Below are 12,987 nucleotides of genomic sequence, written 5' to 3' on the forward strand. Positions count from 1 at the left end.
CCGCTTTTGGAGTGAAACGGACACCACGCGGACGCGCGGGTCGTCTGCGCGTGTCCTCCCCTGGCCCGCCCGTCGGTGGCACAAGACGGGCATTTTTCTATCCGTCCCCCTCCCTCCGGTCGCACCCCCTCCACTCTTCCCCACTCTTTCCCTCGCTGCCGCCGCCACCGCCACTGCCATTGCAGCCGTGCAGTTCGGACGCGAGCTCGCCCAACCCCTTCCCCTCGGCGTCGCCGAGCTACCCAACCACGGTCACCTGGTTTGCGCACCCGCCGGCCGGTTTTGGGGTGGATCCGGTCGATCTTGAGCTCGGCCAGCTGTGGGAGGCCGGGCCGCGCCATGGACTGGCCGGGCACCTCGCCGGAAGGCCCTGGCAGGGCCGCAAGGCCACATGCAGGCAGTGGCTCCTCCTCTAGCCCCTCGGATCTGCACCGTCGGTGGTCCGCCGGCAGATACACGAATGGCGGTCGGCCGGGCTCGGTGCTTGCTCAAAAGCTCGCCGGCGCACCGTTGCCACTCATTAAGTGCGACCACTGCCCAAGGATGGTCGTGCGCTGCGTGTCTACAACGCCGGAACATCCCGGATGGGTGTTCATCAAGTGCTTAAACGATGGGGTATGCGCTTTTTTTAGCTTCGGTTTGTGCTTTAGATTTGACTAGTTGTGCTAACTTCAAATTTTGTTGTGTAGAATGGATGCAAGTTTTGATATTGGGAAGAAGAGTACATCGATATATTGATAGAGCGAAATTTAGTACATGTTCGTGCACTTTTAGCTAGCATAGAGGCTGTAAATTAGACAAGTGCACTTGTTGCTAGATTAGAGGCTAGACACGAGACTAGGTGTGAGGAGGAAGCAACATCGACTTCCGGCTTGAAGAAGAAAGGAGGATGCCAGATCGAGCCTTCTGGCTTGAAGAAGAAAAGAGGATGCCAGATCGAGCCTTCTGGCTTAAAGAAGAAAGGAGGATGCCAGATCGACCCTCTTCCACAGATCAACAACGAGTGCATCAAGAAGGCCATAACCCAACTCAAGGGGCAGTTATAGAAGTTGGTTATCTTCTAAAATGTATTCTTGTTGTTTTTATTTTTTTTGGCCTTGCTTTACTAGTCAAAATGTGATGATGCATTTTTCATGTACCAAAAATGAATGATGAAATAAAGTTAAAGACTTGCAAAGAAATAATACGCGGACAGGATGCGGCCGGAATGTGCCCGCGTGGTGAGCGCACGGCCACCGTATCCCAGGACACGGCTGGACACGACCCCAAATCCTTACTCAAACGGACAGAATCTGGACAAAACAGACGTCCGTTTGGGATCGCACGGTGAAGTTGGCTTAAAACGTGCTTATAGCAAGACAATGAGCCTCTACGTTCATCTCACGTCCTTGAAGAGTTTTTTGTTGTTGAGGCAAACGTCCCTCGAAGATTTTTTTTTTTTTTTGAGACAACGTCCCTCGAAGATGAAGCGTCCAGTCTCGTAATATCAGCAGCCCGGCCCACTTCCAAGTTCCAACACAGTCCATCTACTATCGTTCTTTGCTCAAAAAAAAATCTACTATTGTTCAAGAACCCAAAGAAACTCCACACTGGCGGCGGCCGGTGCGCCGGCGAGGAGGGCAGTGCCGTCCGGCTCCGGCAGCCGGGAGGCCAGCCAGCGGAGAGTAAGCACGTCCGGCACGTGCTCTGCCCTGGCAGAGTGGCAGTTCCCCGCGAAAATAAGAACGCCCGGCACGTGCTCTGCAAACTCGCGGCGACGGGCGCGCTGGCTCGAATTAGGTGAGGTACGACGCGCGCGTGTCCATCGTTTGGCAGCTGCACGCGACGGCGACGCCGCCGGCCGCTCTCGCCGGAATTGAGTGATCGCACGCGATCGCCGTTTTACCGTGACGCTGTGATCGATGTCTGTTGTGTACTAGTACTCCCTCTGTAAACTAATATAAAAACGTTTAGATCACTAGTTTAGTATTCTAAACGTTTTTATATTAGTTTACGGAGGGAGTATATGTTTAGTACCACATCACTAACTTTGACCAGCACCCCGCAGTATAAGAGGTGGCGGTCATGCTAAAAAAAAAAGAGGTGGCGGTCGGGAGCCAGTTCCACCGTGCGGCAAGCACGGTTTAAAGCAATAGCTTATTCAGCTATAAAAATCTATTGAGAAAACCCCGACAAGGTACTTACTCTCTCCATGATTCTAAACACCGGCCCAATTGATGGATTATGGAAACTAACCATGGAAGCCCGTCGTCCTTGCAGGGGCGGCCTTTTTTATTTTTATACATCTCTTTTTTTATATACATCTCTAACAGAAAATTGGTCGTTTTTTGTAATTGCGAGCAATATTCTCCTGCCTTGTCAGCGGGGTGAGAAAGTGGCAGCCGTATGATGCATCCAAGGGCTGCCACGTGTCACGCGCTAGGCACACACACGGGAGCATATATTTTTTTTTCTACGCAAGCGGTTCTCTATGTGTTTTCGAATCTTGCATGAAGTTTTCTAGCTTCTCTTAAAAAATGTTTTTTTCTCTTATAAGCACACCGTGTGAAAATGCACACATTTTTACTTCACGGTGAAACACAATTGTGCTTCCAGTTCTCATGAAAATAAAAAATACAATTGTACTTTGGTGAGGCGCAACTTTCGGAAAAGTAAATGACACAGTTGTGCTATGTATCTCAAAAAGTGAAAAGTACAGTTATACTTCGCGGAGAAGCACATATGTGCTTTTGTAAAAGTGAAAAGGTATAAACTATGCTTTTGGCTTTTTTTTCTCGTCTGTTTGATTCTTTTAATTTCTATTTTTTCTAAAAGAATTCATCTAAACCTATTAAAATGGGATATAGTTTCAAAAAATCTCAGCGAGAAACATAACGGTGAAAACTGTTTGTGATTTAGACGCACATTCAACATTCAAGAGATAAAACATTTAAAACAATGAATCTATGAAAAAAAAACACAAAACCTTCAAGTTGCGACGAGTGTCATGCATGCAGTATATCACTTGTCACCACTAGAAGAGGTGTGACTGAAGTAATTCCAGGCTTCCCTTGGTTCAAGCTTGTTGGAGCATGTAGGAGCCGAATCAAGCAAAACCTGACCCATTGCCATCTACCTACCTTCCTTCTTAAGGAGTTTTGTTTAAAGGCTAAGGACTCCTCGTCGCCTTCATAAGGGCAATAAGACGGAGCATGTAAAAGAAAATTGGGCACCATGTTTTATCAGTCTCGAGTCTCATGGCCGTTTTGCCAATCACTGACATGAACAAAAACGAATTTCATTGCGAGAAATTAGAATTTGATGAGGGGGAAAGGGGGTGGAGAGTTGTACAATGCACTCTAACAAACCGAGCTCTTCTCTCCCTTCATAACTACTACCGATTCAATAGTCACGTACCTGTTACTCTTGTTACAATACCAAAGTAGTCGTACAATAGAATGCCCTTCCCTTCAGTATTTTTCTTTTCTTCATTTGATGAGAGTAGAAAGAAATGGTCTGCTTGATTAGATATGGGGCTTCACGCTCTATCAACTATCAATTACTTCACGCTCAACTTTACTTGACAAAAGCAAACAAGACAGCTCTGGTGCCTGCGGAGAACTCCTTCTAGAAGGCATGCTGACTTGCCCGTGAAAAGCCGGTTACAAAAAAAATAACGACATGTAATGAAAAAGTATGAAAACAACTCAAGCCTACATCGTACTACATCTAGGTTACCCCTTCCTACGAATGTTTGTTCAATAGGTGGGTCAACTATACCAAAGTAGAAGGGCCAATATGTAAGCTACTAGATGCCTTGTTTGAACTATTGATTTTACTGAATCAAGTGAAACTGTGTTGCGTAACATATAGGTCGCCAAGGCCTAGAAGTACAAGTGGTCGCCCTAACGAACACTCTCAAACTCACTACTTGAGTGACAAAAGTCACTTGGAATCTTTAATAGGGATTGCCAAAGAACCCCTATGGTGCCCTGGGAAGAGGAAGAAGGAGATAGAGCAAATGTCTCCTCTTTTTGTCCGCTCTTTTCGGCATGTAGGGAACCGATTGGGCTTATAGTTTAATTAGTTGAAACGTACCGCTCATAATGGTGATATTGTAGGTTTTGAGCCCTACTAAGCCTATCCGACCTTCTTAATCAATGACTCCCGTAGTCATCTGAACCACTCTCGGATAGCCCTAAATTTGTCAGATCTTGGGTAGGGGTCTCGAACTAAGCATCTAGATACAATGGTAATAAAGACACAAAATTTTACCCACGTTGGGCTCTCCGAAGAGATAACACCACATGTCTTTGCTCGTGTTTATTGATTTGTATTGGAGTGCAAAGTTCAAATGATCTACCATGAGATTATTGTGCATCTTTGTACGGGCCCTGACCCTCGGTTTATATAGGTATTGGGGGTCCTGCGGTTACATTATCCTAGTCAGTTACGTATGAGGAAATCGAGTCTACGAAGAATCTGACATCTAGGGGTACACAACAAATTTTCATGAGCCTTCCGTCGATATGCCATGGGCTGTCTAGCGTGGACCACTCCTGAACCGACACGGGGGTCCTCGGCCCGACCCATCAGGTCGGGAGATGACGTGGTGAGAAACCCCCTAGTAGGGACACCATCAGGATGCAAAAGAAGATTCATCGATTTCGACAAGCAAAACCTAACATGCTACCAAAACATCGTCACTATCATTTGACCTACCACATTCTCACATATCTACTCGTACCACATGCTCATAGATCTAAGATCGAACGAGTAAGGAGGAGGGAGTGATTGAACTGTCAACAATCAATGGAGCAACATGGAGGCGCAGAACAAATCAGAGAAGATGAGGAAGAATAATCGATGCAGCCATCTACCGCCAAATGAAAAAGATGCGCCGCTTACCTACACGTCGGTGAAGAATCTGCCCAGGACATAGATCTCGAAGGCGGGGAATGGTGGCGGTGGTTTCATGGTGAGCCGAAGGGGGCTAAATAGGGCGACTATTTGGCAGGAGGTGACTCAATTCCTCCCGCCGTTTTTTCCGGGGCACATGCGAGCTCGCGTCATCTTGTAGCTCGCATGGGCTCGACGACACATCCCCTCCCCTGCATGTTGCGAGCCTGATTGAGAGGAAATGACTGATTTGGCAGTTTCTAGCAGGCCTGTCTAGAAGTTGCTTTAAGGTTTGCGCGGCCAGAATTTTGATGCATCACAGGCAAAAAAATGGACCCAAATTGTATCCAGTGAGGCCTGGCCGAGTCTAAGGCAGGCTACCTACAAAATGGACACATCTATTTATCACCTAAAGCGAGATGGAAAGAACACTCGCCCATGCAACACCTTGTGCATGGGCCAGGCGGGCCACAACGACTTTGTAAATTCCACTGGTCATTTACTTGAAGAACACACATGCGTCGCGCTTGTTGGTGTTGTCACCCTCGACAGCGGTGGTGTGAAATCTAATCCCGGCGGCACGTCAACGCAAGCGCCTTACCCTTTTTAGTTTTTCTGTGTTAATTAATATGGATAGAAGGGAGTATTTTTTTTTCTAGTTCTATGCGAAACTATTAATCGTGTACCAAACAAAATGTTAGTCGTATATTTAAAAAATGTTAAACATATTAAAAAAAATGTTTTGACATATACGAAATATACAATGTGTATAAAAAGAGTAGTCATCAAACACAAATGTTTGATAAAAATGTTAACTATGTATTTAAAAAATGTTTATAAAATATTTATAAATTTTTAAACGTGTATAAAAACGTATCTGATGTATAAGAAAAATGAGAACGTGTATTATTATTTCTAAATCAGAACATAATATGAAAAAAATAACTAATTATGTATTTTCAAAATATTAACATGTATAAAAATGTTTATGATGTATTGAAAAAAATGTAAAATGTGTATGAAAAAATGTAGTCATCAAATACATATACTTGAAAAAAATGTAATCATATTTGAGAAATTTAAGATTGTACAAAAATGTAAAATGTCTATTAGAAAAATTAGACATCGAAATATATATTTGAAAAAAAACTTGCATTTAAAAAAATGTTAAAGGTGCATTACAAAAATGTTTCTGATGCATAAGAAAAATGTGCATCATGTAAAAAAAAGAGTAAACATCTGTTGAAAAAAGTAAAAAAGAAGAACAACCTGAAGAAAACTGATGAAGAACAAAGAAACCAAAAACCAAAAGAAAAAAACAGATGAAAACCTACAAAAGAACACAGAGAGGGAAAAAAAGTACAAAAAAATACCACGCGAAGCTTCTAAAACAGGCCCGAACGGCTGAACCGGTCCCTGAAACCCTTACCTGGCTGGCTGATATGCGATAGCCAGGGGAAAACCTGCAGCGAGACGGAAGCTACTCTCGCGCTGAGCGAGAAATAGCTCTCGCCGTCTCGCGACCTAACACTCTGAAACCCAGGTAGGTACTAGTAGCTTGCTCAAGAAAAAAAGAAGAGGCACCCAAGCAGCTTGGCAATGCGGCGGCCGGCGGGTCGACGGGCTCGGTAAATCCGTGCTGCGGAGCCGGGTGGCCGGAGGCCAGGCATGTAGTAAATCAGCTCGGGACCCAGGGGCACGCCCCGTCGCCTTGCTCTGGCTCCGCAGTTCCCCGCGAGGGCGTGGCAACGGCCCGGACCGGAACCCCGGAATCATGGAGCTCGCAACGCGCACCGTCGGGCGGATGCCGTCGGGAGGACATCAGTCCGGTGACGCGCCGTGCGGAGGTACATCTCCAAGAAAAACACCTGCCACGGACGGTTTCTTTTTTTCGAGATGCGCTGCTTACCAAACCTGTTCGGTGTAGTACTATCGTGCTTGTTCTAAGAAGATTTTGTGATGAGTTTTTGACATGCTGTTCTGTGATAGCAGTGACTCGTCGTATGCACCATACTACAATCAGTTCATCTCGTTTAGTGTGGTAGTATACTGATTTCGCATGAAGCAAAGTAAACTGTGAAAAATTGAAGTTTCAGTACAGAATTCGTTTTCCTGAAAGAAGAAGGAAATACAGGGAACATCAACAATATGGGATGGGTTACTAGTACAGAAAGCTTCAGCCAACAATCTTACATTGTTATATACTTGTGAATCTCCACGAGATGGAATCACGCTTCACACTAGAATACTTTTGTAACTTTAGTTATGACTCGAACCTTCTGGAAGCTTGATCGATGGACATTTTGCTGAACTGGATAGCAGCCTAATCTCAAAGAAGTAGAGATATACTGATATGGAAACTGGATGGTCCTAGCCAAAAAACCTTGATAATACTAGCTGATCATACAACACCCCTACACCAAAGAACGTGCTGAAGGCAATCGCGAAGGCGGCCTTGTAGTCAGTTTGTTTGGTTGCCATAGCGGTGGGTGGACGTGTTGAAGCTGGACCACATTTGTGAGTGAGCATAGAGCCACAGAGCTTTGGATTCCCATCGAAGCTAGAATTTTGGAATGTGTTAAACTGACCTCCGGATGGGATAGGACCTTCTAGGTCATTGTAAGAAATGTTGAATGCTGAAAGGAAGTTCAGTCTGTTCAATGCATCTGGGATTGCACCAATGAGATTGTTGCTAGAGAAGTCTAGTACCTGCAGGTTTGTGAGATTGCATACAGATATTGGGATCTGTCCTGTTAGGGCATTGAAGCTCAAATTGAGGGAAAGAAGGGATTTCAGCTGGCCGATCTCCGAAGGGATCTCACCAGTTAATTTATTGTTGCTTAGATCCAGCACTTTGGCGAAAGCAATGGGTATGCGGTACTGAAGTGATGGACCCCTATAAACTGGTAGTTCGAAGATCCTTGGGTCTAAACGGGCTTTAGTCTTCTCTGACTGCAACATTTGCATATCCATCAGGCTTCTTGGAATTTCTCCAGTGAGGCTGTTGTTTGATATGTCTAGATAGAAGAGGTGCTTTAGGCCTTCGATCCAGGCTGGTGTTGATCCGGTGAGTTGATTTCCTGATAGTATCAACATCTCTAGTTTTGCTAGCTTGGATATCCAAAGAGGTATTTTACCTAGGAACGAGCAATCATTTAAGGAAAGAACCTGGAGATTCTCAAAACCATCAATGAAGCCATCCTCTGGCATTAATTCGCCCCTGAAGCTGCTTCCCATAAGTAGGGTGGTAAGGTTGGTGCACCTCTGAAGAATGTGAAGTGCATTTGTGATGTTTGTGAAAGAGTTCATAGCAAGTGAAAGGAAGGTGAGGTGCTTCAGATCACCTATTCTTGGTGAGAGCTGCCCATGTAAGTTGTTGCCAGATAGCCGCAATGCAGCCAGATTGCTGCAGGTATACAAACTTTCTGGAACTCTGCCATTAAAGTTGTTGTACAGAATATCTAGAGTTTTCAGCCTAGGCAGGGTGGAGAAGTTGACCTTGCTAAGTTCTCCACTGAGGTTGTTGCTCTTGAAGTTAATTGTTATCAGATTTGTGCAGTTACTCAGGGCTGACGGCAGCTCCCCTGACATGTTGTTGTAGTCCAAATGCAACTCTTCTAGGCTCTCGAGCTCACCTATGGAATCCGGAATCTTGCCGCTGAAATTATTCCTTCCAAGGTCTAGCGTAACCAGATTGCTGAGCTTGATTATCTGAGCACCGTCGAGCACTCCATCCAGAACATTGCTAGGAAGTGAGAGGTATTCCAGTAAGGAAGCATCAAAGAGTTCATTTGGGAGAGTCCCGCGGAGGTTGTTGTGTCCAGCCTTGAGCACTCTGAGCATGGAGCAGTTACCAAGTCCAGGAGGGATGACACCTGTAAATTGGTTGTAACAGAGCTCAACTACAGCTAACAATGACGAGCTGCTGCAGAAATTATCCGGTATTTGCCCAGTGAAGCTGTTATTGCTAGCGTTGAGCACAACCAGATCGTCCATCACCTCCCAGGTGGTGGATGATGGAAACCGTCCTGTGAACAAGTTGCTTGAGATGTTCAGTACCTGAAGAGGTCGTGATGGGGTTGAAGATGGCAGCTCTTGCATGTCTCCTCTGAGGCGGTTGAAGCTGACATCAAGGACGATGATGCTACCGGACGACACCAGTTCCAGTGGCAGGCCACCCGACAGCGAATTGTGGGACAGGTTGAGGCGCAGAAGGCCAGCAAGGTTACCGAGGGACGGTGTTATGCGCCCCTCAAGGCCCTTCAAAGCCAATGAGACATCTGTGACTGCCCCATCCTCGCCACAGGTGACCCCTTCCCATTCGCAGCAGTCTGCGCCGTTCTGCTTCCAGGACGCGGTGAGGCCACCGTCCGACGACAGACCACTGAGGAACTGCAGGAGGGACCCCTTCTCTTTCTCTGTGCAAGAACTGATGGGAGAGGCCAAGGAGATCAGCAGCACAAGGGCAAAGAAAGTTAATTTTCTGCTGTACTTCATGTATGGAAAATGGAGTGGCTGCATGGTTTTTGTGCTGAAATAAGCGTGGAAGCCAGATGCTTAAGTTGTGCTGTAGTTGGGTAAGACATGAATGGTGGTCTAATCATAAAAGAGAAATGAGGGGAAAGAAATAAAATTGGGGTCAACGAAATCAGACACCAGCCCACCAGCAGCTTCTTAGTTCACACTGACGTTTCAATGTTTGGCTATTGGCCGCCTGCTATACTCTAATGGCAAGTCAATCGCCCATTTTTCCTGAAAACTGACCGTGCAAAACATATCTTTTCTGGTCATCCTTGACCCAATCCTTATTGAATTTTAACAGCATATCGCAATTAAACCTGAACAGACATGTTCCGTTACCACCTTCACTAAATAAATCTTACTAATACTGATAAATGTTATCACTTCTTAATGCATCCTTTGCTTAACAGGAAAATACGTGAATCCAAGTAAAGGAAGCAGTTTTTTTGGGGGAAAAAAAGTTGAGAAAGAATTCAACAACAGTTGCTGAAGCAGATCTAATCATCAAAGAGCATGAGGGGAAATAACGAAGCAGATCTTGCTCCCATTTGGCCTGTTCCTTGTAGTTTTAGTCGCCACAAAGAAATTTGGATCAATAAAACTGGATTCTACACAACTGCCCCCAGCCCAACAGGTAGCTTCCTAGTTCACACTGATGTCTGTTTCACTATTGGTTGCCTGCTATAATCCACTAGTAACAAGTCGCCCAATCTTCCTGAATACCTTCCTTAGAAAAAATTGATTTGTAGATTGTGTAGTCATCCTTGACTTGGTCCTTGCTGAAGTTTCAAAACATGCCTTAGTTTACTTGACCTGACATCACTTTGCTTATCGGCTCCACTAAACAAATCTAACCACTCCCTGCTAGCACTTGACCACAAAAAATTACTTCTTGATGCAAGGCACATCCTTTACCTTTTGGTGAACAGGAAAATATGTGTTTTAAAAGAGATTCATCGAAGTCTGGTTCATCACTTGTCTCTGATGATGCTTGGGACAGAACCATGTATTAATTATATAGTTTAGTACTCCATCCGTTCCGAATTATAAGATGGTCTAACTTTTTTCTGAATCAGATCGGATGTATATAGACACGTTTTAGTGTGTTTGTTCACCCATTTCAGTTTGTATGTAGTCCATATTGAAATATCCAAAAATGTCTTATAATTCGGAACAGAGGTGATACTTCAGTTCAACAGTTTTAGGCTTTTAGCTTTTCGATGATGATGTGCTGATGCTTGCAGTAGGTGTGGATGAAGTACTACCTTTAAGATGCTACACTCTATTGGATTTCCCCGAAGGGACCACGCTGCATCATTGATCAGTGTACATGTGGTTAATGATTTCCCTCTTCTGATTGAGAAAAATTAAACAACTAATTGCCGGTGCTCTACATAATTAAGGCTTTCAGAAACTACAGAGTTGGCATTGCGTTCTTCTGGTTCTCTTTTTTCTACTTAGTATCTAGTATGTACCACTGACCTCTTTTTTCTGCTGTCTGGTGCAGAATCAGTATCAGTACATGTTATTTACCAGGTACAGTGCCTGAAGTTGTATTTATTTGGGATCAAGCGTGTATTTCAACACGTTGATGCGTTGTGTGTCTTTGGCGTAGTCTCCGCAACATGGGGCCGTCGACAGCCGGCTCACTCATCACCAGGGGAGCCCAAAAGAAGGAAAATCATCTTGTTTTTCTGCATAGTACCAGCTCGCATTTCACACTTGGCCACTTGCAGTACACAAAACGGTGGCTGAGACATGACTATCTTGCCCACAGGTGATCCCTTCCCAGTCTCAGCAACCCGTGCCATCCTGCTATTATGCGGCGAGGCCACTATCATGTGAGAGCCCTGCTAGGGACTGAAGAAGGGCTCCCATGCTCAATAGTCAGTGCAGCAACTGGTCGGAGACGCCAAGGAGATCAGCAACACAACTACACAAGAGCAAAGCCAATGGAAGGTATGTGCAATTTCGTGTTGCATGTCTTGTATGAACATTTGAAGTAACCATGTGGTTTCTGATGAAACTAGCATGGATTGATGGTCTTATGAAGAAAACAAATGAGATGAACAAAGAAGTGCCTCTTGCTTCTGGTTATATGTTTTGCCCCTTAGCAGTTTGCAGTAACAACAAAGAGATTGGGTCAAGGATTTTGTTTGCTATTGTCTTTTATTCTACCGTCTAGGCGTCTCCACATGTGCATTATCACGGACCTTTGACTGGGATTTCTGGTTACTACCGTGGATTCTTTCTGGGAGACTGGGACCTGGTAGTGTGTGACAATGTGAGGAATGGTAGTGCCAGGCTGATTGGCCACTTGATTATTATGCTTATGAGACAGGATTTATACTAAAAGTTTGGGTGGGGGATGGCTCTGGCAACTGGCGACGGCTCGGGCGGTGCCCCTGGCGACGCGGGAGATGCAGCTGCCCCGCCGCCGCCCCCTCCTCCCGTCCCCTCCCTCGAGCTCCGCCCCCCCGCCGGCGTCCGCCGCCCCTGTCCCTCCGCCGACCCCCCCCCCTCTGGCTCTCCACGGGTGGTGTGGGCTGACATAGCCGAGGCCGACGACGTCGCTGCTGGCCGCCCCGTCGTGTGCCAGGACCGTGTCCCCCCAAGGCCCCGTCGCGGCTGCTGCCCGACCACGCCGGTGGCCCTACTCCTAGGGGTGGGAGCTCGGCCGCCCGTGGGTCGGGCCGGCGCCGGCGTCTCCCTCCTGCCGCCTCTCTGGCACGGGGGATGCAAGGTCTGGCCTTGGGTTTCGGGATGCCCTCCCGGCGGCGCCGCGCTGGCAGCTGGGGTGTTGCCGGCCGCGCGGACCGTGGCCCTGCTCGCGCCTCCTGGAAACCCTCGACTCCGGCCATGCCCTCCTCTGCTCCGGCCTGTTCGGCTCCGGCGATCCCGCCCGAGCTCGCTCCGGCCCTCTCCCGACGTGCTCCCTTCCGGCCCTTCTTCCCATCCCGCGGTTCCTCCGGGCCCCTCCCTCCGGGTCGCGTCCCCGCCCCGCCTTCCCCTCGCCGTCCCCGTACGCCCCCGCCGGCGGCCACCGCGGCGGCGCTCGGGGAAACCCTAGCTCCCCGCTTGGCTACCCCGGGGCGCTCTTACCGGGCTGCGGTGCTCTTGGGCCGGCCTATGGGCCTGGCTGCTGGCCCCCACCCCAGGGCGGTCGACGCGGCTGCGGCCCAAGGAACGCGGGCCTCTGCGGCTGGGGTGGGCCGGCTCGACGGGCCGGTTCAGTCCCGCTCGGCCCAGGTTCGTCCCCTGTCGGCCTCGGGCCCAAGCAGGCGGTCGATATGGCCCCCAGTAGGGTTCCCTCGTCCCCCGCTTCCCCCCCCACCCGCGCCGCCAGCCTCCTGTCTCGCCCTGGTTCTAGCGACAGCAGCTCTCCTCCCGGCCGGCCCGGCACTCCCCGTCGCGCGACTCCCGCCGCTCTCCCCCCCGCCCCTCGCGCCACTCGCCAGCCCGCGACGACCGCCGCTCGCGCTCCCCGGCGCGCCACTCCTCTCCTCGGGCGGCGTCGCGGGACCGTGGTCGGTCGCCCGGCCGGTGAGTCAAGGCCGTCCTCGCGGCGGCGGTCCCCCTCGCCTGCCC

General features: G+C 48.0%; 2 protein-coding genes across 2 annotated transcripts in view; one reads left to right on the forward strand and one right to left on the reverse strand.

Moving 5' to 3' along the window:
* The first annotated feature begins 6,379 nt into the window (after nucleotides 1-6,379).
* Nucleotides 6,380-12,661, forward strand: LOC125515743 (basic proline-rich protein-like). The gene is made up of 2 exons (XM_048681248.1): nucleotides 6,380-6,725; nucleotides 10,907-12,661. Exon 2 carries the CDS (start codon nucleotides 11,768-11,770, stop codon nucleotides 12,467-12,469), a length of 702 nt encoding a protein of 233 aa, XP_048537205.1. The 5' UTR covers nucleotides 6,380-6,725; nucleotides 10,907-11,767; the 3' UTR covers nucleotides 12,470-12,661.
* Nucleotides 6,872-12,987, reverse strand: part of LOC125516606 (receptor-like protein 3) — a 93,037-nt gene continuing 86,921 nt past the window's right edge. Inside the window, 1 exon segment of the mRNA XM_048681986.1 lies at nucleotides 6,872-9,307. Coding sequence (XP_048537943.1) covers nucleotides 7,249-9,307 — 2,059 coding nt within the window. The 3' untranslated portion in view covers nucleotides 6,872-7,248.

Source organism: Triticum urartu, chromosome 6 (assembly GCF_003073215.2).
Source record: "Triticum urartu cultivar G1812 chromosome 6, Tu2.1, whole genome shotgun sequence".
Lineage (NCBI taxonomy): Eukaryota > Viridiplantae > Streptophyta > Magnoliopsida > Poales > Poaceae > Triticum > Triticum urartu.

What these genes read in the sequence shown, in the direction of transcription:
- LOC125515743 (XM_048681248.1), top strand. Translation starts at nt 11,768, where the DNA reads ATGGCTCTGGCAACTGGCGACGGCTCGGGCGGTGCCCCTGGCGACGCG.